This window comes from Rattus rattus, chromosome 13, assembly GCF_011064425.1.
Source record: "Rattus rattus isolate New Zealand chromosome 13, Rrattus_CSIRO_v1, whole genome shotgun sequence".
Taxonomy (NCBI): domain Eukaryota; kingdom Metazoa; phylum Chordata; class Mammalia; order Rodentia; family Muridae; genus Rattus; species Rattus rattus.
In genome coordinates this window covers 13294215-13319364 of record NC_046166.1, presented here as the reverse complement: position 1 = coordinate 13319364, position 25150 = coordinate 13294215, and the positions used below count along the sequence as shown (strand labels likewise).

The 25150-nt window shown below is 55.8% G+C and overlaps 1 protein-coding gene across 8 annotated transcripts in view; it reads right to left on the bottom strand.

Moving 5' to 3' along the window:
- Positions 1-24579, bottom strand: part of Unc13a (unc-13 homolog A) — a 46999-nt gene extending 22420 nt beyond the window's left edge. For 4 of the 8 annotated variants that reach the window (XM_032919452.1, XM_032919453.1, XM_032919454.1 and 1 more), the window contains exons 1-25: positions 24460-24579; positions 18799-18828; positions 18136-18235; positions 16169-16286; positions 15244-15367; positions 14934-15007; positions 14554-14608; positions 13901-13933; positions 12542-12749; positions 8916-9473; positions 8665-8773; positions 7466-7512; positions 6475-6553; positions 6322-6327; positions 5982-6053; positions 5658-5877; positions 4211-4438; positions 3611-3752; positions 3317-3486; positions 3046-3161; positions 2297-2460; positions 1584-1734; positions 907-975; positions 615-704; positions 1-98 (exon numbers count right to left, since the gene is read on the bottom strand). The exon at positions 1-98 is cut by the window's left edge and continues 37 nt beyond it. In XM_032919452.1, coding sequence (XP_032775343.1) covers positions 1-98; positions 615-704; positions 907-975; positions 1584-1734; positions 2297-2460; positions 3046-3161; positions 3317-3486; positions 3611-3752; positions 4211-4438; positions 5658-5877; positions 5982-6053; positions 6322-6327; positions 6475-6553; positions 7466-7512; positions 8665-8773; positions 8916-9473; positions 12542-12749; positions 13901-13933; positions 14554-14608; positions 14934-15007; positions 15244-15367; positions 16169-16286; positions 18136-18235; positions 18799-18828; positions 24460-24481 — 3083 coding nt within the window. In that variant the 5' untranslated portion in view covers positions 24482-24579. Of the gene's footprint in view, positions 99-614; positions 705-906; positions 976-1583; positions 1735-2296; positions 2461-3045; positions 3162-3316; positions 3487-3610; positions 3753-4210; positions 4439-5657; positions 5878-5981; positions 6054-6321; positions 6328-6474; positions 6554-7465; positions 7513-8664; positions 8774-8915; positions 9474-11699; positions 11810-12541; positions 12750-13900; positions 13934-14553; positions 14609-14933; positions 15008-15243; positions 15368-16168; positions 16287-18135; positions 18236-18798; positions 18829-24459 lie in introns of those variants that run through there. The other 4 variants (XM_032919448.1, XM_032919451.1, XM_032919450.1 and 1 more) reach the window with 3 other exon arrangements.
- Positions 24580-25150: the final 571 nt, after the last annotated feature.

The window sequence follows — 25150 nt, the reverse complement described above, 5'->3', positions numbered from 1 at the left end:
CAGTTGTTGAAGATGTACTCGTAGGTGGAGTTGAGGCACGCCTTCACGCAGTCCTTCACCACCTGACTGGCACGTGGCGGGCTCTGCAGTTCCTGAACCTGAAAGCAGAGAGGCCGGGCAAGGAGGCTGGATCCATGGTGCACAGACCAGGTATGAGCTGCTATGAGCTCATTCACTGGTGGGTTTCCCCACACTGTTCCTGTTGTTTGTTACTGGTTTGTCTTGTTATGTAGACCAGGCTTGGCCTCAGACTCCCAGAGATGCCCTGCCTCTGTTTCCCAAGGGTTGCGACATGGGCGGGTATGTGCCACCACGCGCATGTGCGTGTGTGTGTCTGTCTGTCTGTCTGCCTTGTACGCATGTGCAGGTGTGGTTCATGTACAAATGGAAGCCAGAGGACAACCCGTAGGAGTTGGTTCTCTCCCCTTCCACCATGTGTGGGACCTGGGGATTGAACTCACGGAGCCAGTTTTGGTGGCAAGCACCTCTTCCTGCTGCACTGTGTTGCCAGCCCCCCCCCCCGCCCGACGCCACTATGTGTTCAAGGGTGCACTGTAGCAGTGGCCATGGTCAGGCCACTGGGCTTCTTCCCGTGGTCGTGTGAGGACACCCACCTTCATCCGGAAGAAGGTGATGCTGGTAAGCAGGTCCACTGTGGACTTGAGATCCTGCAGCCGCTCGGGGCTGCTGGCTGGGAAGTTGTTCTGTTGGCAGCAATGAGAGACTGAGGTCATTTTGGTGTGGTGCACAAGTGAGAATGTGACAGCCCCCAGACAGCACGGTGGGGCATGTCCATGGGAGAATGCAGGAGCACAAGTGGCTGCACTGGGTCCCTGGGCCCTCTCTCTGGGTGACTCCCAGACAGGGAAACAAGGGGCAACAGATGCAGGCCCACCAGCCTCTCACCCGGTACATGGACAGGTCGATCCTCAGGGAGTTGTGCAGCTGGTCCAGAAGTTTCACAAAGCGCTCTTTCTAAGTGGAAGATTGGAAGGGAGGTCAGGTGAAGCCGGGCCTGGGGGTCTGGTGATGTCATTGAATGTAGCTGGCTGAGTGCTCCCTGACCACTAAGCTTCATCACCCAACCACAGCCCATTTCTTTCTAGCTTTTTGACACAAGGTCTCTGTAGCCCAGGGTGGCCAGGACCTGGAGATTGTCCTGCCTCATCCTCCTGGGAGCTGAGGTGGCAGGCGTGTATATCACCAGCCTGTTTTACGTGTGGTGTGTACAGAACCCAGGACCTTGTTTATCCAACCCTCTGAACTTCAAATTTTCTACCCATTCTTTTGGGGGGTAAGGGAGTTGGATTTTTGAGATAGGGTTTCTCTGTGTAGTCCTGGGTATCCTAGAACTGTAGACAGGCTAGCCTTGAACTCAAAGATCCACATGCCTTTGCCTCCTAAGTGCTGGGATCAAAGGAGTACCCCACCATCACCTGGCCACTCTACCCACTGGTAATGTCTGATTCCATTCTACAGATGAGCAAACTGAGGCTCCGAGACAGGGAGACCCTGGGGCAGAGGCACACGAGGTGCTACTATGGACCAAGGAAGTCTGTCCAGCCCTGGCCCCTGAGACTGACCCCGAAATTGGAGGCAGCGAAGCGGTCGGAGGCAGACACGTTGGTGGAGGCGGTGGTGTGTGCGTAGTAGGCGTTGATGTTGGCAAGCAGGGTGCTCATGACAGCGGGTACCCCAGGGCACATGTACTTGGAGGAGAGGCAGGCAAAGTGGCTGGTGGGCAGAAGTGGGAGGCGCTGGGTCTGGGAACCAAGACTTTGGGTTCCCCAGAACTCCAAGACACCACCTGGGAGTCAGCCCCTCTTCTGCACTCCTTTCCCTCTGGCTCAGTCCTCTGAGTTTCTATGTAATGCCTGTGTCCTTTCTCCCAAGTTTTTTTAATTTTTTCTTTTTTCTTTTTTTTCTTTTTTCTTTTCTTTTCTTTTTTTTTCCGGAGCTGGGGACCGAACCCAGGGCCTTGCACTTGCTAGGCAAGTGCTCTACCACTAAGCTAAACCCTTAATTTAATTTTTTGAGACAGGGTCTTATGTAGCCAAGGATGGCCCTGAGGTCCAGATCTTTTGGCCTCAACCTGAATGCTGATGCTCAGGTGTGTGCCCCTCCCCACTTCCCCCCCCCACCTCTATCTCGCTGTCACTTTTCTCTACCTCTTCCTGGTTCTTTGGCCCCCACCTTCCAATAGCGGCATCCTGATCATCTCCTGGGAATGTGGCAACCCCCTTCTCCAGATCTGTCAGTGTCACCCGAGGCACCCGCCCACCCACTGTGCCCTCACGTCATGGCTTGGTAGATGGATTCAACGCCATAGCGCATGGCAAACTCATCCACGATCTCCTGGGCAGTCTCATCATAGTAAACCTTCCAGGCGTCGTCACCTTTGGCATCGGGAATCTTCACCACGCCATTGTTCTGTACGTCCGTCACAAAATGGAACAGGTTCTGTACGGGGGAGACATGGCATTAGGAATGGAGAAGAAGCTGATTTCTGTTAACCTTCCAGGTCCTCATCCGTCATCCTCCACAGCATCCAGGTTCCCCATCCATCATCCACTTTTCCAAGTATCCAACTACCCACAAATCCACCTAAGACCATTCGACATTCCTTGTGCCCTCTGTCATCTACCAGCTCTCTCAGCCACGCCCTAATCGCTCCCCCAGCCACGCCCCAATCTCTCCCTCAGCCACGCCCCAATCGCCCCCCCTCAGCCACGCTCCCTAACTCGGTTGATCTTATTCGTTGTTCCTCTGGTTAGTAATCCAGAGTCACACTCATTTGAGAAGCTCCACTTAGGGATAGATTTCTCTGCAGAGGGTCAGGTAGGAGCAGGAGAGCTCAGCACTGGAGTGCAGCCTTGAGAGCTGGCCTGGAGGCCCACAAGAAGGGTCCCTGGCTCCGGGCCTTGACACAGGAGTAGTGGTTTCTCAGGCGGAGGGGACCATGTAAGGAACCGCACAGCGTGTGCAGGAGGAAGGGCGTGGTGATGAAGGAGCCAGTTGTGTGCTTCTTGGCTCTATTGGGCTCACCTCATGCAGACAGGTGTACTGGACATGGTAGGGTGCCACCTTCTCCTCCCCTTTGATCTCCACACTGATGTGAAGCCGAATGGCCCCCGACACAGCAGACTTGTCTGTTCTCTTGTCTGTGGGTTATGAGGGAGGACATGAGGGGGTCTCGGGGCAGCTTCAATACACAGAAGCTCTGTAACCTTCCCGATCCCCAGGGTCTCTTGTGCAGCATATCCTGGATCATCTCTTTCTCCGACTTCAAGCCTCCCCGAGCCCTGCCCTCACTCACCCAGATTGTACCACACATCCATCTCGCCGCTAAGCGTCCGCACCTCGATGATTGTCTGCCCTAGGAAGTCATCAGACTCCCTCTTAAACCTTTGCTTCACACGGGATTTGATGTCATCGTCTTCATCCCACACACGCACCTTGATCCGGTCAGAGGAGTTGTGACATTCACTGTGTGGGGAGTCAGACCGGAGGGCAGGCATCAGGCAGCTGCCCTGTATCCTGTCTCCGAGGCCCCACAAACTAACCCAGAAGCAAGGGAACTTTGGGACTGGGAACCCAGTCAGTTACTCACAAGTGGAAATTCTCTTCCCACACTGGGTTAAGGTTCCCGTAGATGGTTTTTGTCCTTTTCTTGGTCTTCCCAACCTGGACGGTGACATAAGGGTCACTGGATCCTGTCTTGTCCTTGGCCTGCAAGCCCTGGGCACAGACCACTGAAAGACACACCACACAAATGTGCTTTCACGATGGGGAATGTGCCATCAGCACATGCAGTCATTAACACATGTCCCGGGAGGCTCGTGACAGGGGCCAGCCACAGTGACAGCCCAGCTAGTCTTGCCAGAGAGTTACCACAGGGCTCCCAAGCTGATGCATCTACCCTTCCCATATAGCCATCTACCCATCTGTCTCTCGATCCATCTATTCACACATTAAATCCTGCAGCTACCCACCCTTCTATCCACCCATCCAACTATCCAACCATCCAGCTACCACCCATCCATCATCCATCAACTCACTCGCCCATCCACCCACTTATGCAGCACAGGTGGGATCACTCTCGCATGCATGTTAGAAGGAGTTTCCCCCAGGTCGACCTCAAGCTGCAGCCCTCCCTTGGTTCCAAGCACCCCTCAGTTCGCTCCCACCAGGGCTGTCTGCGCATGCGCACCCGTGATGCTAATTTTGGCAGACCACTTGGATGTGCCATCCAGCACACTCTGCTTGACGGCCTTCATCTGCTGTGTGTGTGCGCTCTTGGTGACCGCGAAGACCTCCTGGATCAGCTCGAAGATCTCAGGCTTGTTGCGCTCGCGGATCTTCATGCGGTCCTTCAGCACCATGATGATGTTCTGCGTGCGGTCTTCAGCGCCATGCTTAGAACTCTTCTCAGCCGCCCCTGCCGTTACAGATGTACTTGGCCTTGGTGTCCAGCTGCTAGCCTCCAACCCTCCAACCCAGGCAGGTCACCAAAGCGCCCTCCTCCTGGCTAAGCTTAGCCCTCTGAGGCTGCTCTGGATTGGCCACGCCCATGAAGTTCTCCTCACCTGGAATCTCCTCCCTCCTAGAGCCCAGTCTCTTGAGACTCCCGAGTCTCCACCCACCTCTAGGCTCCACCATAGGCATTTCCCTGTCAGTCAAACCCTGAATTTTCTGCCCACTGAGTTCTGCCTCAGGCATGATGGTTAGTCATGCCTACACAGAATCTCCACCTTCCTACAATCCTAGTGCCAACTGAGGACACATCCCACTGAGATGTGCTCCTCCAAGCCACACTTTCTAGGACACATCCTGCATGATGCCCTGTTCCCTCTAAGCCCTCCATGTCACTGACCCATCACCCTGTCTGAGCATGTTCACCCACAGCCTTCTGGCCAGGTGGGCATCCTTCCTCTTAAAGCCCCGCCCTGTTAGATCATCAGCACTTTGCTGTCCCTCAGTCCCCTCCCCTCCTGAGGACCTCCTTTCTCTAAGACAGAGTAGTAGGGCAGCCGCCTGTCTCACCCGAAATCCCCTGCGCAGACCAGCACTTGCCACTTCTATCTCCTCAGCTCCAGCTCATAAAATTTTCAACATTCCCAATGCTGCGGCCCCTCAATACAGTTCCTCATGTTGTGATAAGCCCCACTCAATTATGTGGTTGCTACTTCATAAATGTAATTTTGCTACTGTTACGAATCATAATCTAAATATGCAGGATATCTGATATGTGACCCCTAAAGGGGTCGCGCCCCACACGTTGAGAATCACTTAGCAGAAACCATAAGGAGCCGGGTCCCTAAACTAAGCCCTGCCCACATAACCACGCCCATTGCCCTGCCTCTGGCTCATTAGACCAGTAGCATCCCCACTCCACCAGAAGGACCCAGAGCTATCGCAGCCAGGGATTGAGAGCTTTGCCACGCCCTCAATTCTCCAAACAGTCTATCCACTCCCCCTCAACTCACTCAGCCAAGCTGACCACGCAGTTCAGACCTCCCAGCCTGGCCCACTCCAGCCTGGTCCTTCCCCTCGCTTCTGCACCCCTACCTGCACCTCACACAGCCAGCGTTCTGGCTAACCCTGGCCCCACCCACCAGTCTCAGCCCCGCCCCTCGCTGCCTGGCCCCGCCCCTCACGCTGCAGGCAGTCCGCGTTGAGCAGGTCTTGGCACTTCTCGTGGCACTTAACGCCGCACTCGGTGCAGCGCATGCCCTGCCGCGCGATGCCCCACAGCAGCCCCTCGCACTCGTAGCAGTAGGTGGGAGTGGTGGCCGTCCACACCTCGAAGTTGTGCGGCGTGGTGCAGGAGATGGGGTAGATTAAGGCTTGCAGGGTCTTCTTGTAAACGTGGTTTTTCTGCGGAGGAAAAAGGAGGAAAAAGGGCCGTTCAGGCGTCCCAGACACCCCAGCTCCCCTGCTCCTCGATCGCCGCGGGACCGCTTCCAGAGCCCCCCACTCACCAACTCTTCATTGTTCAACGTGCTGGAGGCCAAGGCCGAGGTGATGCCCGCCTTCCGTGACTGGACCAGAGACTGTAGTGAAAAAGAAAGTTGCCAGTGAGTGTAGACCACACAAGGGAGGTTGCAGAGCCAGGGACCTGGGGGGGTGGGAGTGGGGCGGGAGCGGCTGAGTTAGAAGGAATCATGGGAGGTAAATTTTCCACACCCCCAAGGTGGGACTTGGGAGACACCCACTGAGCAAAACTCCCAGCCAGGGTCGTTCTTCCCACCCAAGAGCCTATATACCCACACAGAGGTGAAAGCTGAGAGGTCCCCCAACAAGCATGTCATCATCACTCACCATAGCCTGAGGTCCAGGATGCATGAGGGTGGAAATCAGGGTACATTAGTCTCAAGGACTGCCTGGGCAGTCCCCAGCCTCAGCCGCCCTGGGCAGTTGTACAGACCGTACACTGCTCCTTCCCACTCAGGGTGGAAGCACGGGGCTGCTCACCAGGTCGCTCACGAGGGGAATGGGCTTCCGTTTCCTGATGTCTGGCATGCTGTCAATGATGATAAGGCCACCACCAGGGCTGCAAGACACACGGGAACACTGAGGGGCCAGACCTGTGTCCAGCCTTACACCCATCACTAGAGGTGCAGGCAGGACCCCTGACGTCCCTCTGGGATGAGAGTTCAACTGTCAGGCAAAGACAAACTCAAGCGCTGGCCCCAAGCCTAGGAGTGTGGCCTTTATGGGAATTCCAGCTCTCATATGGGTAAGTTGGCATGGGCTAGTACCCTTAAAAACAAAAACAAAGGGGCTGGAGAGATGGCTCAGCGGTTAAGAGCACCTGACTACTCTTCCAGAGGTCCTGAGTTCAATTCCCAGCAACCACATAGTGGCTCACAACCATCTGTAAAGAGATCTGATGCCCTCTTCTGGTGTATCTGAAGACAGCTATAGTGTACTTACATATAATAAATGAATAAATCTTAAAAAAAAAACAAAAAAAAAAAACAAAAAAAAAACCTTGTCTCTAGGGGGAAAAAAAAGCTTTAAAAAAACAAAAACAACAACAACAAAAAAAAAAAAGACTGACCCGGGTGATGGTGGCCCATGCCTTTAATTACAACTTTAGAGGCAAAGGCAGGCAGAGCTTTGTGAGTTGGAAGCCACTCTGATCTACAGAATGAGTTCCAGGACAGTCAGAGATACACAGAGAAACCTCGTCTCAAAAATAAACAATAAATAAATAACAACAAACTATTTTCTCCTCTCAATATAGAATCCTCTTAACACCCCATCCCTTGTCTGAGCAACAGATGTAAACCAACCTTGATCTCCCGTTTTAAAAATCCCCCCTAGGGTTGGGGATTTAGCTCAGGGGGAGGGCCCTTGCCTAGCAAGCCCAAGGCCCTGGGTTCGGTCCCCAGCTCAAAAAAAAAAAAAGAAAAGAAAAGAAAAGAAAAGAAATCCCCCCCTAACCCAGAGTTCTGCTCACCCGCCTTTGAACCACAGAGACTTGGACATCTCTCCTTCTCCTCGGGCCTGCAAGACAGACAAAAGACAGACACACTGGCCACCCCTCTATCCCCGAGGCAAGCTCTGCACCCCTTCTGTCTCCCACATGGGTGAGGAATCAGGAAATCCAGGTCCTACATCTCTCTGTACCCCTGGGCTTTCTGGACACTAGCGAGAGGTAGAGCCTCCCTGCCAATCAAACATCTTCCGTTAATCCTGAACACTTGACATCATTTTCCCTGTTCAGTCTTGTTGGTCTGTCTGTCTGTCTCTCTCTCTCTCTCTCAACTTAAATGTTTTATTATGATTATTTTTATGTGTATGGATGCTTTGTCTGCATTTGTGTCTGTGCATCATGTGTGTGCGTCAGGCGCACACAGAGGCCGGAAGAGGATGTCGGGTCCTTTGGATCTGGAGTTATAGACAGTTCTGAGCTGCCACATGATTGCTGGGAAACAAACCTGGGGTCCTCTGTAAGAACAGCCAGTTCTCTTAACTGCTGAGCCATCTCACCAGCCCTTTAATTCCTACTCTTAAGTGCATAAGGAACCTGGTTTGGAATGTCCATGGTGTGACATCGGATGATCTAAGCTTCCTGGTGCTCCTGCCCAGGTGGGATGGTCACCTGGATATCAACACAGTTCTGTGCCCAGCTCGGGTAAGGAGCCTTTAGAAGACTCCAACTTCACCCTGTCACTCTTCCTGCAGAACACCAATTCTAACACTGACCTCTGACCTCTCACTGCTGTCCTGACCTCTGCCTTTACCTGCGAGATTGACCCCTTGCATGGCTTCTCCAGTCTTAGGCCTCCAAGTGTGATTACTACAGATTTGGAAAAGTCCAGCTTCCATGGGGCCAGCACGTGGAGCCAGAGCATCCCAACAGGGCCAGGACAGTTGAAGTAGGGACCCTCACATCTGTCTACAAAGGGGCTCTAGAGCTGTGTGTTGTGGGTAGTGGGTGGGTGAGGATGGGTGTGGCCTGATGGCTGTGTGTGGGTGGTGAGCATGGTTTTTGGGTATGGGTGAAATGATGAGTATGATATTGTTGAGGAGGAGGGGTCTTAAGGGCGGTGTATGGGCTGATGGACAGGTCTCGGTGGGCGTGGCCTACAGGGTGGGCATGGCCTCCATGGTGGCCATAGACAGAAGTGGGCATGGACTGGCTGCGTCACTCACCTCCTGCAGCTGCATGCGCACCTTGTTGAAGGCTCGCAACCAGTTGGCTTTGGCCCTGGACATGGCATCCTGCCCTTCCTGGCCCTCCTCAGCCTCTCGAGATCTGAAACTAAGCCAGGGAAGGCAGGCAGAGGCTCAGAACGGCTCTGTGGGATCCCAGCTTCCCGCTCCAACTCTGCCCACACAACGTGCTGCTCTCAGAGGCCCACAGAGCTCTGACTGGTGCCCTGCACCTCAGTTCCTCCAGATACCTCTCCTCAGACTTGGGGGGCTCGGCTTCCTGTGCACACTCCGCAGCTGCCTTCTCTTCAGGTGTGGCTGCCTTGGGGATGCCTTTGGACACATCGGGGGCCTCTATGGGCACAGCTGAAACTTTGTCTTCCTTCTGAGGTGCAGCTGTTGGGAAGCTGATCCGCTTGAACTCTTTGGGCTCAGCCACAGTGGTGTCCTCCTGCTGGGTATAGCTGGCCAGGTCATCAGGCACCTCCTCCTCCTCCTCTTCCTCCAACTCCTCTTCCTCCAACTCCTCCTCCTCCTCCAACTCCTCCTCTTCCAACTCCTCCTCCTCGGGCAACTCCTCATCTTCCAGGTCCTCCAGGTCCTCCAGGTCCTCCTCATCCTGGTCCCAGCGGGGTGAGTCCTTGTGGTAGCTCACAGAGCTGTGGCAGGAGTGGTAAGAGTCTCGGTCCCTCTCATCATCCAGCTCTGAGCCCTGTAGGCTGTGCTCATCCGGGTCGAAGTCCTCACTCAGCTGGGAGCTGCCCTGGCTCAGCTCCCCACTGGAAGCATAGCGGCTGCTGCCTGTGGGGCTGTAGAGAGACAGTCAGACCTTGGCCGCCCACTGTCACACACACACACCACCCATCCCACCCCACACACCATCCCCACACACACCATCCCCCACACACACACACCCCACACACCCACCCACATACACACACACCACACACACACACACACCCACACACATACACACACACACTCACACACACATACACATACTCACACTCTCACACACACACTCTCTCACTCACGCACACACACACACACACACACATACACACACACACACACACACACACACACACCCACACACACACACACACACACACACACCCCCACACACCCACACACACACACACACACACACACCAGCCTTCCCCCCCACACCAGCCTCCCCCCCCACCCCCCACACACACCATCCCACACACACACCCCCACACAAACCATCCCCCACACACACCACCACACACCATCCACACACACCACCCCCCACACACACAACCCCCCACACACACCCCCCCCACACACACACACACACCCACACCACACCACACCCACCCACACCCACACACACACCACACCACACCACACACACACACACACACCACACACACACACCACCACACACACACACCCCCCACACACACACCATCCCCACACACCCCACACCACACACCCCACACACCACCACCCCACACACACCATCCCCCCACACACACACCATCCCACACACCATCCCACACACACACCATCCCCCACACACCCCCACACACACACCATCCCCACACACACACACCATCCCCCCACCCCACACACACCCCCCACCCACACCCATCCCCACCATCCCCACACACACACCATCCCACACACACACCATCCCACACACACCACCCCCCACACACCATCCCCCATCCCACACACCATCCCACACACACCATCCCACACACACACACCATCCCACACACATCCCACACACCACACACCCATCCCACACCACCCCCACACACACACCATCCCCACACACACACCCCCCCCACACCATCCCACACACCACACACACATCCCCCCACACCCCCCCCCCCACCCCCACACACACACCATCCCCACACCATCCCCCCACACCCCATCCCCCCACCATCCCCACACACCACCCCACACACCATCCCCACACACACCATCCCACACCCCCACACACCATCCCCCCCACCATGCCCCATCCCCCCCACACACCATCCCCCACACCATCCCCACCCCCCACACCATCCCCCACCACACCATCCCCCCCCCCCCACACCATCCCCCCACACACCATCCCCACACCATCCCCACACACCACACACCATCCCCCCACACATACCATCTCCCACACACACCATCCCCCACCACACCATCCCCCCCACCATCCCCCCCCACTTCACACACACCATACACACACACACACACACACCATCACCCAGGGGTGTACTCAGCAAAGCCAGAGTGCCTACTGTGTGCTCACTCCTGCTCAATAGACCAGGAACAAGGGTGTGAGACCAGGACCCAGGCCTGTAAGCGCACGAAATGAGTGGATTGAGCACCTACCGGGGACTCCTTCTTCTCTGCCCCAGGAGCACAGGCCCACCTATCAGCCACACGTTTGCTTATCATGGATTCAGCAGCCCATGTGTTTGTGTTGCTGCTCAAGACTGCAGGAACCTGGGGCACTCGAGCCAGGCACTAACTTGGCACGAATTGAGCCCCTATTGGGTACATGCTGCTGTCCTGGCACCGAGAAGCCCTGGCTTAGCTGAGATGCGCAGACGCTTACGGGTGCAGCTTCAGCCATCTGGACAATCCCAGCCTGAGCACCCACTCCCCTTTCCCTGCAGCCCCTGACATGCTGCCACGTCCAGCCATCCGTTATAAGCTCCTAACGTTCGACCTAGATTATCCCATACATAACCTGTGCCTGCCCATAGCCAAACCACCTTGACTGTGGATGTGTTACTACATTCATTCTGATGTCAGCCAGGGGCCATGCGCACACGCCCCCTAGTGGTGAGGTTTCAACTGCACCGAAGGCCTGAGCTGGCAGAGAGGGGACATCCCATGGCTGGAGTCCACCGCCCCTGCTCACTAAGGATAGGAATTGGCTATACCAAGATTCTTCCCTACTGGCTTCCACAGGCTGAGTCTAAATCCATTCCAATGAATCCCCTGGCCCCTCGACTCCCTGCCAGGGTCCCTGACCCTTGATGGAAACCTTACTTCACCTTTGATGGGGAGATCCCAGCATCGTGCTCCAGAACGCCCTCCATGATGTCCCTGTCCTCAACTGACCCCATAGCAGGTCCTGGTCCACTCATGTTCTTTGCAGCTGCATGAGCCAGCATTGGCTACAACAGGCAACGTGGGGATCAGGGTGGCGGCCTCAGCACACAGACTCTGCCTTGAGTCCGTCGCTGCTCCTTAGGCCTGCACAGTCTACCAGCAGCCAAGCTTAGGGGGCTCGTACCCTGTCTCACCATCTGTCCCGCCCAAAGATTGCCACCACCAGTGGAATGTGAGAGTACTTGCCGCTCAGTTGGCACAGGGCCTGGGTAGCATATGTGAAGCCTTGGTTTCCATCCCCAGCATGGCATGAACCAGGAGTGGTACCTGTCATTGCCACCGTAGGTAAGGGCAGGAAGCACGTGGAGCCAGGACATTTAAAGGGAGCTTGTACACAGGACGAGAGCTGGCAGCTAGGCCTTGGTTTTGTTTGTTTTTTGTTTTTGTTTTTGTTTTTTGAGATAGGGCCTCGTGTAGCCCAGGCTAGCCTGAAACTCCCTATATAACTAGAAAAGGCTCTGGATGCTACAAGAAAGTGCCAAGGACTAGCACAGGGCTCAGTGGGTATAAGTGCTTGCCACCAAGCCTGGTGACCCGATTTCAAAGCCTGGGACCCACAAAGCAGCGGGGAAAAGCCAACAAGTTGTTGTCTGATTCCCTAACACACATCATAAAACACGTACCCCCCCAAAAAACCAAAATAAATGTAATTTTAAAATGCAAATAGAAATGTTCTGTGAGATGGGCCTGTGCATTCCCGGCCACGCCCCAGTCCCACAGCCACCTGAGTGCCCGCGGCTCAGAGAACTCTTCATAGCTGTGCATGGAGTCGCTGTAGGACTCCCGGGACCCCAGAGGGGGTGGCCGCACGGAGTACTGGTGCACCGAAGCATTGGGCTGCGAAGTCGTGTAGTAAGGCGGTGGGATGCTGTTGCTCGTCTCACTCCTATAATCACTGTCCCGGTCATCCACGGCACTGTCGGGATCGTCATCTGCAGGGAAGAGGAGGAAGAGGAAGGGTGAGGACGGGAGAGCACACAGTGGGTCTAAACCGGCCTCCCTCTGGGGTGTCTTCATCCTCTGCTACCGCAGCACTGACAGAGGCTCTAGCAGGAGGGAGGACAGAAGGAAGCTTCCAGTGTGCCAGCTGTGGGGCCTGGGAGGACGGTGACCCAGCTGTGCCACCTGAGAGGATGAGGATCCACTGTCTGGGATGAGGCCAGTGCTGTGAAGGAGACTCCGATCTCCAGGAGCCTCTCGCGCTCCCTTCCTAGCAGAGCACGCCCTTTGGCGCCCTCTGGCGGCCGCTGAACAGATGTCAATCAGGACCGTTTGCTGTGCTCACCGCTCACCACAGCACCTGTGTGTACTAAAGCTAAGTACAGAAAAGCCAACCGGATTGGAGTTCTGTGCTTTCTATCAATTGTTTATAAAATTATTATATTGTGCCGGACATGGTGGCGCATGCCTTTAATCCCAGCACTTGTAAATTAGAGGCAGGTGGATCTCTGTGTGTTTGAAGCCAGCCTAGTCTATACACAGTAAGTTCCAGAACAGCCCGGGCTACACAGAAAAACCCTGCCTCGAAAAAAAAAAATATTACATGAATACGTTGTGGGGGCACATGTGGAACAGCATGTGTATGGAAGTCAGAGGAAATATTGAAGGAACCAGCTTCTCCTGTGGGTGTCTGAGATGGAACTCAGATGAGTTAACCTTTACCCACTGAGCCATCCCACCTGCCCCAACATACGGTTTTTGACCCAACAACCTACTACTTTGTTTTTGAGAGAATCATCTGCTTTGGGCTCCACTAGCTTCCCTTTGACTCAGCAACCCCTTTAGCCAGACTGGGGCTTTAAAAGTCTCTCTGCTTTCCACAGCCGGCACCAGAACTGAGGGCCTTGTGTATGTTGGGCTAGCGTTAGGGTGGACAAGGGTCAGATGGCTTAGGAAACTGGGACATGGCCCTGACTGCTGTTGATGACCAGGCCCCACTGAGGGAGCATCTGTGACATGGGGCCACTTCCAGATCAGCAGGGGAACAGAGACCTGGATGTGGGGGTGAGGTCACATATGGGGCCGTGTAATGAGGAGCCTTGGGGTTCCTAAGATGCCCACTTCCCTGAGAGTTGTTACTTACTCTGTTCTCCCCAGCCAAAGTAATTCCAGTTGCCTAGGAGGGAACAGGCACAATGAGCCTCAGCCGCCCTCTTCACCCCAGCTCCCACCCGGGGGCCCCTCAAAAGGCAGGCAGGCTTCTGACCGTCCCCCCAGGGCAGCACTTTCCCAAGTCCCCTTATCATCTCCAGCATAGGAATTTTAAAAAGCAAAACAAAACAAAAGACAAACCACCAACCAAACAAACAGAACCCCACAGGGGCTGTGCCTCCCCCTCAGGCGGCCTGAGGGCCTGAGGGCCTGAGACAGTATCTCACAGGCTCTTGGGCTCCCCAACCAGGCTAGACCAGGCTGGGCTGAGAGCCACTTCAGTGATTGACAGGAGCAGTGCAGTCTGGCTCAGCAGTGGCTCACTACTGCTCAGAAACCCGAGGCAGGAGGATGGCTGGAGCCCAGGAGTTCTGGTGAGGCTGAGTCACACAGGAGCCAGTGTCCCTGGGACAGTGGTGGCTGATGGAATGGGACGGGGTCCCTCAGCCCTGGACTCCATGCCTGGCTTGGCCCTGGCTGTCACTTTCTTAAGCCATCCAGGCAGCTGCTGGGACACAGCAAAGCAGGAGTCGCACACCAGACTGGGCTGCTGGATGGAGTGGAGCGGGAGCGGGCGGCACTCACAGCACTGGCTGCTGGGCACCGGCAGTGGCTTGTCCTGCTGGTCCTGAAAGGAGTACTGTGGAGGGGACGGTGTGTCAGGGACAGTGAACACGGCTCCCTCTGGTAAGCCCAATACATCCGACTTTAGGAAGCCACAGAGCAGACAGAGAAACAGAAGGCGACCGAAGAGGCGCGGGCGGTAGCCAAGCAGCCCTTTACTGTGTCCCTCCCCCCACCCCGTGAACACCACGTGGGTCGGAGCTGTGTGTTGGGACACTCTGAGCACAGAAGGGAGAGGGGAGAGGCGCCAAAGGCTGGGCTGGCAGGGAAGATGGGACATTTCACGTCTCCCTGTGTCCCTGGAGAGGTTGGATCAGGAAGCTCACCTCGAGGGGACTCACCTCATCTTGGTCACGCATGGCATTCAGCTGCTCCAGCTTCTTGGCCCAGTAGCGCGCCTCCTCCTCGGGGATGTCTGCAAGCAAAGCCTCCATGTCCCGGGCTCTTGGGAGCGCTGGCCTCCCTCCCTCGGGACCAGGTTCAGAGATGTGGGGAGCAGCCTGGGGAACCCCAGGGATGGATGGAGGTGGAGGGGGGCAGGAGGCCAGGGGCTCCGGCAGGGATTGTGAAGACCTTGAAGGCCACGGCCTCCCCAGCTCAGTCCTCAAGTGGGCGCTGTGACCTTGGGTCTGGACAAACCCTGTGACTCACCCAAAGGCAGCTCAAAATGTGCGTCCAGGAGGATGCGGTGGAAGGTGGGGTCCTTGGTCCCACAGATCTCACTGTCCGCCATGATGGCCTGAGAGTCCAGTGTCAGCCATTCTCCCGGACCCTCCTGGGCATGGGTGAAGGCAAAGGATAGGGCTCAGGGCCCCAGGGAAGGGCAGGGCCCAAACACTGGCTGCACACCAGCCTCTCTTGAGGTAGCCTCCCTACCTGCTCCCGCTCACCTGACAGCAAAGGTTAGACCCCACTTCCCAGGTGAGAGACTTTACAGTTGTGGCCCCAGTTCCTGGCCACCCTGAGGAAGCTGCCCAAGGGAGTGAGACCGCCGCTTCCCACCCCCCCTCCCCCACTACTCCATAACACAAGCAATGTGGACAACTGGGGTCCGTCTGACCCTCAATTTCTTCACTATTCCTACAATGACAATCTTCTGTGGAGAATATCGACCACTCCCTTGGGGCTTGGGCTGCCATCATGCTGGGCCACTGAGAACATCCTGGGTCCCCTTCATGCTACTTCTGGCTCTGGCTCTCATGGCTGCTGCTGCGTTGCCTCCCTTCCTTCCTTCCTTCCTTCAGTTATTTACTGATTAAATGACAAGTATGCTCTGGCGCCTTGTCAAAGCCTGGGCCACCCTAGGTGCTGTTAGTCCCCAGGAGCAAAAGCATCAGCCTGGCTTCTGAGGAAAACCCCGGGACCCACAGGGCCAGGAAAGAGCAGGTTAGGCCCTTAACTGACAATACAGCCCTGGTGGGATTCTCTGGTGTCCACTTTAAATCACTAGGTGGTAGCCCCAACTGAGCATGTTGGTGGGGGATGGGGGTGGGGGATGGAGGTGAGCAGGCCTCACCTTCTTTAGACCACAAGCCCCTGGGCCTCTGCCAGGCTCTCTTCTCCACCTGTCACTCACCTCATTGGACTGACGGATGGTCCGAAGTGGGATCCACACAGTACCCACCATTGTGTCCCAGATGAGACCCTTGTTCCACACCTCCACCGTCAGGCCCAGATCCAGGCGGTTGATCTCACTGTGTGCACAGCACAGGGGAATGGGAAGGAAAGAAGACAGGCTCAGAGAGGTCAGTGCACTGGCCTGAAGACACACAGCACACTGCAGTAGGAAGCCAGGCCTGGAGGAGCCAGTGCCAAGAATGGCAACACATTGGTTCATTCTCTGGAAGGGAAACTGAGGCCACGGGAGGGAGCATGTAGCTCAGACTATCACAGGCAGCCAGAGTTGCATCTGGGAGAGAAGGACTGGGAACAGAAGTTACCATCTCACCCTCCATCTTACCGGCCCTTCATGGGGTCCTGAGGCCCCAACAAGGCTGGGCAGGCAAGGAACACGCACCCCCCTGACAGTTCCCGACCGCTCTCCTCTTGGGGTATAACTCAGGGTTCACTCCTGTAACGTGTGACTTCTCTGGGCTTCCCTTTCCTCATCTATTAAATGGGACTCACCATAGCAATCCCCTCAGGGCATTGAGCACAGTTGATTTAAAAGAATGAAAAAAAATCATAAAATAGGGTGTGGCCCAGGTGGCTGGACATCAGGACAGATGCGACAAGGAACAGGTGTGTTGGCACTTGGGAGACTGAGGTAGAAGGATCAGATTTCAGGTTGTCTTTGGTAATACAGTGAGGCCAGCCTGGGCAACCTGAGACCCTGTCTTCGAAATAAATAAGAGAGCCTAACAGAGAGACCATTTTGTAAACGTGGACAGTGTGGCTGCCTGGCTGGGGATTGATGGAGGGTACAGGTATTCAGCGACTAGCATTTCTTGTGCACCCCCAACCGGATTGATTCCTGTGACGTGTACCCTCGGAGGTCACCGTGGGCTCCCACCCTCCTTGGGCTGAACAAGGCAGGAGGGTGTGATGAACCCCTCCACGGTGAAGTGTGCAGAAAAGAAGCCAGGAGGTAGCAGCTTAGCAGCGGCTCAGAGAAGACATCCTGGAGGGGGCGGCCAGCTGGAGGGGGGCGGTGAGAGGACAGAACTGACTTACAGCGTTTATAATCTTTTCCTCTGCCTGGAGGGGAGCACACTACAGGGGATAAAGAGGAGGGTGGAGGAGCAGGCCTTGGGATGGGTAGAGGGGCCAAGTGTGGTGGCTGTGGAGTGTGGGCACGGGAGGCGGGGCCTGGTTTGGCTGAGGACAGGCTTTCTCGGGTGGGAGTGGAGTAGTGAGGTGAGCGCGCGGAGCATGGCTTCAAGCAGGAATGGCCTGGAGGCAAGGGTAGGGCCGGGTCTTGTCCTGTGGCCACTGGGGAGACAGGGGAGGGGGCTAGGCGAGCGGTGTGGGGTTTGTGGGAGGAGCCAGCTTGGCGAGGAAGGAAGCCTATTTGGGAGTAGGTAGGATCTTAGGTGAGGCCAGGGGCGGGGCCTGTTGAGGTGGGGATTGTTTGAGCGGGGCTGGGTGGGCACGTACTGTGTGACCTGTGGAGAAGTGTGATCTACGGGGTGAGGAAGGAGCCAGGGGTAGGGGATGGGGACAATGATTGTGGCGAGCAAGGCCGTGGGTTCTGATTGAAATGGCCTATGGTGGACGGGTCTACGGAGCAGGATTATTGTGGGTGAAGTTTGTGGTGGGTCAAGTGTAGTCTGAAGAAGGCACTCGGAACCTCCAGTGGGCGTGGTCACGGGCGGGGTTTTCTGGTGGGGGGGATGCTTACGGGGCTGTGTTTGTGTGGGCGGGGTTTTCGGGGTTTACAGGGGCTTTGCGTGGGCGGGGCAGTAGTGGACCAGACTTTTCAGTAAGGGGGGCTTTGTGGGCGGGGCTTCTGGCTGACGCGGCCCTTAGTGGGCGGACCTTGTAGGGTCTGTGGTGGGCGTGGTCGCGAGGGCTTTGCCGGGGTGGGCGGGGCTGCACACTCACAACATGAAGTCTTGCTCCCAGCTGGGCTGGCTGCCGCGTACAGCTATGGTAGTGCTCTTCACGTTCTGCACCTTCAGCGTCACGTATGTGTTGAACTTCTCTGCAGCGGGAGAGCGGGACAATGGCCGGTTGTCCCCTCCTGGGTCCGTATGCTCACCTCAACCCGGAGGATGGACCAGCACACCCGGGTCCCAGAACCACCAGTTATTTATCCATTCTTCCATTTACACGGGGAAATGGAGACCAAGTCTAAAGGGTTTGGTTTTCATCTGGGAAGACCGACAAGAGGGACTGACAGGCCACATAGGAGGATGGTGAATTTAAGGCCAGCCTCAGCTACAGAATGAGTTCCAAGCTAGCCTAGCCAGCTTAGGGAGACCCTGTCTTAAAATATACAGACAGTTGGGGCTAGGGCTGGAGTTTGACATGGGCACGTGCAAGCCTCGGATTCCCCTTGGGTCTCAGGCGCTCCTGCCCCTGGGTTTCTCCCCAGGATGACCTCTGGCCTGGTTTGGGAGGGGGGGCAGCTCACTCCTAAGGTGAACCTGCCCTCTGCCTGGCAGCAGCTGCCAAAGCCCTTCCTCAGGCCAAGGAGACCAGACAAGAACAGACAGGACAACAGTTGACAGGGACAGGACAGGACAGTTAGGACAGGATACTTACCTTGGGCACCGTCAAACTTGGCTTTTTTGACTGTGAAGAGACAGAGATGGAGAGAGCCAGGAGGATGTGGGGATGAGAGAGAGAGAGAGAGAGAGAGAGAGAGAGAGAGAGAGAGAGAGAGAGAGAGAGAGATACAGAGACATGGGGGAAAGAGACATAGGGGAGAGATGGATTAAGAAGAGGCATCAGAGGCAGAGAGGAGGAGGAAGAGAGAAGAGGCCATCAGATAGACTCAGAGCAGAAGGCATCTGGTCCATGGGCATAACCCTCCCCTTCCCCCAGCCTCCCTGTGAACCCTTGACCCCAACTCAAATAAAACTGGAGCCGGACAGCTGACCCCTTAGAGGTCTTCCAGTATGACATGGACATATGGGGATGAGGGGACAATCCTGAGGCCCTGACTTAGCTGTCACCGCACTCAGTCCAAAGCCTGGTGCAGGCAGAGCCGATGGGCAGATTCACTGATCCCTCCCTCTGTCCCTTCTTCATCAGGTGCCCACGCAAACTCAAAGCATGGGGACTAACATACTTGGGAAGCCAGGCTCTCCTGTCTTCCTGGCCCTTGCTTCCAGAAGCTGTCAGCACAGCTGACCGGGTGACTGGGGACAACCCATGAGAGACAATCTCATACACAGGAGTGATTCTTACTTCACAAACAACACTACACACACACACACACACACACACACACAGAGGTTCCAAACTGTGAGGTTCTCAGTATCTGAACTCCTGTGCTATCACGCAGCCCCTGCAGAAAATTTCACTTTTTAAAAAAGATTTATTTACTTATTATCTATAAGTACACTGTTGCTGTCTTCAGACACACCAGAAGAGGGCATCAGATCTCATTAGAGTTGGTTGTGAGCCACCATATGGTTGCTGGGAATTGAACTCAGGACCTCTGGAAGAGCAGTTAGTGCTCTTAACCACTAAGCCATCTCTCCAGCCCAAAAAGCTCATTTTTAAAATGCCAATAAATTTGCCTTGATGCCTAGCACACGAGTGATTGTGGAGCACGACTGGAGGAAGGGAAAGGGACTCAGCCCAGAGTGAGGAAAGGCTGTGCTCACATCCCAGTGCAGTGTGACCAGTGTGTAAGTGAGCTCACTGAGCCTTCAACTCTGCAGCTTCCCAGACCTCCCTCCTGCTGCCTCCTCCATCTCTCTGCCACATCCTCCTTCTCCATGACCCTCAGCTTCTGTGCAGCCGGCCCTGGGCTGGAGGGTTAAGGCTGTTGGGGTCCTCGGACCCCTGCTGGAGCCCCTGCTGCTCTGACAAGCCCCAGCCAGGCTGAGTCTGAACTAGGACTCAGGAAACTCAAGATCGGAGTGAGGAAAGTCTGTAGAGGGGAGGGCACTGGGGGTGGGGGATGGGGTCAGTCACAGTGGGGGAGGAGCCTGGGAAGGGTAGGTAGGGGTGAGGTCTGCAGCAGCAGAGCCTGGTGTGGAAGTTTCTGGAAGAGAAAGGAAGTCTGAGAGGGAGGAAGGTCGGGGTGTTCAGAAGAGAGTTTGGGGTGTCTATTCAAGAAGTCCATATGTCTGGGGGCAGGGAAGGGTGTCTTGGAGCAGTGGGTGCTGGAGCAGGGAGAAGGTGATGATGTCTGGGGAGAGGATGGGTAACAGCTGGGGGAGAGTGAATGTCAGAGCAGGGGAAGGAGGATGTGGGGGGGGGAGAATAGGGTGTCAGAGTTGGGGGAGGGGAGAATGTTTGAGGGAAGGGTGTGTCAGAGCAGGGGAAGGGAGGGTTCTGGGGGAAGAAACAGTGTGTCAGCTGGGGGGAGGGGTGTGTTAGAGAAGGGGAGGGTGCCTGGGGGGACGGACAGGGTGTCAGAGCTGGGGGATGGGAAGAGTGTCTGGGGGAAGGTTGTGCCAGAGCAGGGAGAGGATGGGGATTTGGGAGATGCAGGTCTGGGGTTCCGGGCAGCAGGTGTCTGAAGAGTAGAGGGTGGGGTCAGGCTAGTGCAACTGCTGTGAGAGAGAGCGTGTGTGTGTGTGTGTGTGTGTGTGTGTGTGTGTGTGTGTGTGTGTCGTCACATCCCCAGTCACCGATGCGTCACATCCAGCCACCTCCCAGTGCTCGGGTCAGCAGCGGAAGCAAGCGCCTGGTCCGCTCAGCTATTTATAGCGCACTGAGGCTGCTAGTGGCTCAGGCTCTGGCACCTTTTTCTGGCCTCAGTTTCCCCGCCTGGATGGAGGCGGAGCTGCCCTCCCTCCCGTCCCTTGTCACCTGCACTATCTTTATTCTCTGGCTGACAGCCTCGGATACTCGAATCCGATTTCTGATTAAAGATGACTGTCTAGGGGAGACCTGTTCAGGTCCATGGGGCAGGGTGGGGAACCTGGCCTCTAGGGAAGCGTCTGAAAGGGCACAGGGTGTACTAAATAAGGCCACCAGACCCTCAGGGAGCCATGGATGACAACAGTAGAGATGCTGGCTGCGGACTGGGCACCGGGGAGGGACAAAACCCGGGCTGTCACCCTCCATCGCACAGTAGCATGAAGGAGACAGGAGGCAGCACAGACAGTGGCAGGGGCAGTTGCTGTTGCTGGATAGTGTCAGCTGTAGGGCAGTTGGGGACTGTGTTTTGCAAAGGGTTCTGGGAAAGGATGAAGGGAACAGACCGTAGAGGTCAGACACCTCACATTAGGACACTGACCCAATCTTCCTCCCCAGCCCACAGTTAGCCAGGGAGTCCTCTGCTCTTCCCGGCTATGATGGATGGGCAGGTTCAACTCTGGGACTTTTTAAGGCAAATTTATAACCACACCCCAACACAGTCATGTGTGAGCACGAGTGTGCACGTGCAAACACACACACACACACACACACACACACACACACACACACACACACACACATGCTCTTTCTCTCTTCCTCCTCTGTTCACCCGGTTGATGAAATACTTATGAAACCTTTAAGACCTACACTTGCCATCCCAGCACTCCAGAGGTTAAGGCAGGAAGATGAGTTCAAAGCCAGCCTCTGCTACCCAGTGAGGTCAGGAAATGGTGGTGGGAGGTACTGCTGGAGGGAGCTCAGCCTTTAAGAATGCCCCTCCCCCATGTAGTTGTTGTTTGATGTTTGTGTTTGTGGATCTTTTTTTTTTTTCTTTTTCTTTTTTTTCTTCTTTGGAGACAGGGTTTCTCTGTGTAGCCCTGGGTGTCCTGGAACTCACTCTGTAGACCAGGCTGGCCTCAAACTCACAGAGACCCACTGTGGGATTAAAGGTGTGCACTACCATGCCCGTCTAAAATCAATCTTTCTTCCTTCCTTCCTTCCTTCCTTCCTTCCTTCCTTCCTTCCTTTATTTCATGGAGGAAGGAGCTGGGAGGTAGCTGCTATGCAAAAATTAAAATGTGAGTTCAGATGCCCTAGAGAGCCAGCCTGGATGTGTCTCTGTAACCCCAGCTCTAGGGAAGGGACAAGTGCATTCTGGGGTCCATTGGCCAGTCAATCTGCGAGCTCCGTTTCAGTAAGAGAGTCTGTCTCAACAAAGTGCGAGATGCCTCTGCAGACACCTTAGCAGAGGCTTGCCACCAAGCCTAATGACCTAGGCACCTAGGATCTGTATAGTGGAGTTAGACAGCTGACACCCCAAAATCGTTTTTTGACCTCCACATACCCATGGCTTCTCCCAAAGTCAGGTGAGATCCCAGGTCAAAGATGTATGTAGTGGCCTGTGAGTCAGTGTGTTTCAGGAGGTGTGGTCAAGTATGTGTCTGTGTTATAATGGGAAGGAATCTTTCTTCCTACATTTTCTTCCTGTGTGAATGACAGGGCTCACGTAGCCCAGGGTGGCCTCACCTCCTGAATCCCTGACTCTGCCTCCCAAGTTCTGAGATGACTGGCATGTGCCAACAGGTTTGGTGTACACAGTGCCAACTGAGCTGCGAGCACTGTAGCAACTGAGCTGCGAGCGCTGTGGCAACTGAGCTGCAAGCACTGTAGCAACTGAGCTGCGAGCACTGTGGCAACTGAGCTGTGAGCACTGTAGCAACTGAGCTGTGAGCACTCTGGCAACTGAGCTGCGAGCACTGTGGCAACTGAGCTGCGAGCACTGTAGCAACTGAGCTGCGAGCACTGTGGCAACTGAGCTATAAGCACTGTAGCAAGCACTATGAACACTGAGCCTCAGCTCCTGCCTATCTCTGTGTTTGTACTAAACATTCCTTAGCATCCATCTAGATCTGTATCTGCAACATGGAAGAGGAGCCTGGAGCCCCCATATACCCAATGGCAGCCCTAGCCATAAAGGGTCTGTGGAGAGGGTTGTGGGTGGTTGGCATGAAGGTATTATCTGACTATAAGATCCACTGAACACCTCTAGGCCCAGTGCCCCTCTCAGGCCCCACCTGCACCTCCCTGCCTGTTTCCTCTCCCCAGAGTCCTACCCTTCACCCCCTGCTCTCTGCCCACCATGGTGTCCAGGGAATTCAGTACAAATGTTGCCCGGGTCTGGCTTTCTGGAAGCCTCCTTTCAGAGGCTGCCCGCCTTCCACCCCCGCAGCCAAGCCTCCGGTTTGCGTCAGAGTTGGGGTGACGCCCCTCCCTCCAGGAGGCAGGATGGGAGGACGCGGGTGCAGGGAGCTGCCAAGGAGAGGATCCCCTTCCATTTATGGCTGGGTCTGTGGGAGCTGCCCAGAGGGTTCCGTTCATGTTCAGCTCAGCTTAATTCCCAGGCCTGGAGGCCGCGGCTACCCACTGACCCTGGGCAGTCAGAACCTTCGAGGCACAGGCGCAGAGAAAAGAGTCCCTGCTCCTTTAAGAACATCTGCGTCTAACAGACTAGAGCCGTGCACCGCGGGGCGCAGGCGGGCGGGGCCGGGTTTGTGAATGGAGTGGGGAGAGAAGGGGGAGGGGGAAAGGGAGGGGGAGGGGCAGAGGGGCGGGGCCAGCTAGGGCCACGCAGCCGCGGAGCTCAAACCCGCACACCCACCGCCCAAGGTCTCCTGCTGCCTGAGATCTGAGGGGATGGAGACTCGCCCTTGTCCCTACACAGCCTCCTGGAGGTGGGAAGGGGAAAGGGCGCAGGGGGTTCACCCCCACTCCACCGACCCTGAGCTCACAACGGTATCGGCACGCACCGCTACGGTCGCCCAAGGTCTCCCGCTGCAGAGTTACCTCGCAGCCTTGCCTAGCTCCACTCGGAGCTTCGAGGGGTACGGGGGGTCACACCTCTCCCGTGGTTCCCTCCTTACCTCCCTCCCCCAAACGTGGAGCGTGGGCCTGGGCGTGGGCCTCGGTGCAGATGGCGTTTTGGCCCCAAAATAGCTGCCCCCACACACACACATCTCCTTCCCTCCCTACAGCCCTAAGGGTGAGGCAGAGAGGGAGCCACGAGCTTCCGCGGAGCCTGCTGCACTGTTTAGGGCACACTGGGGATCGGAGAGGTTGTCCCTACGACCAGTCCAGGCCCATTACCCCCAAAACCCCCACCCTCGTGCGCACTCAGCCGTCTCCTCAGCCCCTACCAGCGCCTACACAGCGTCTACACAGGTCCCCCGAGCCCCACATCCACTCGAGTGAGCGACAGGCAAGACCCCTAGGGCTGATCCACGCGCCTCTGAGGCGCGCACCCGGGGTCTCCTCTGCGGTGCAGCCCGGCCGGCTCGGCGAATCCACACGCACCCCGCACCTTGCCCGCGTCCATGCAGCTCTTACCTCCCACGCACAGCAGAGACATGACTCCAGGCGGCCAGAGCGCGGCGGGCGCAGCGCGGGGCTCAGAGCTTACGCTGGGGCCCGGTCGCCGGCCATGTCGCTTCAGCACCGGGGGCGCGGACAGCGCTGACGCGCTCTGACGCTGCAGCGCGGGCGGAGCCGAAGACGCGTGACGGGGCAGGGCCCGGCGGACGCCTTAAAGGGCTTGAGAGCCGCCGGGAGTCCAGGCCGGGTCTCTTCTGCTCCAAAGCTCTTTGCTGTCCATGCTCCGCCTACCTAGGTCTCCACGTTTCTGTCTTCCTCTCTGAGCCACTTAACCTGTGCTCTTATGTTACATTCTCCTGGGTAACAGAACTACTATTTGCAATCAATTCCCCATCTTTAACGCCCCAGGAAGCTGTCCCTGATTTCCCAGTATTGAACCATATTTGTTTCATTTCTTATTTTTGTTTTTTGTTTGTTTGTTTGTTTGTTTAATCGGGGTACGGACACTTGTGAGACAAGTGCTCTACCTTCTCCGTGTGAGGCACGTACTCTACCACCGGCACATATCTGCCCATTTTGTAACTTTATTTCTTGCAGATCATGGAAGTAATAGATCTCTGTGAGTCTGTGGCCATCCTGGTCTGCATAGTGAGATTCTGTCTCTAAAAACCTAAACAAATAAAAAATTATGTTTAATGGGTCTGAA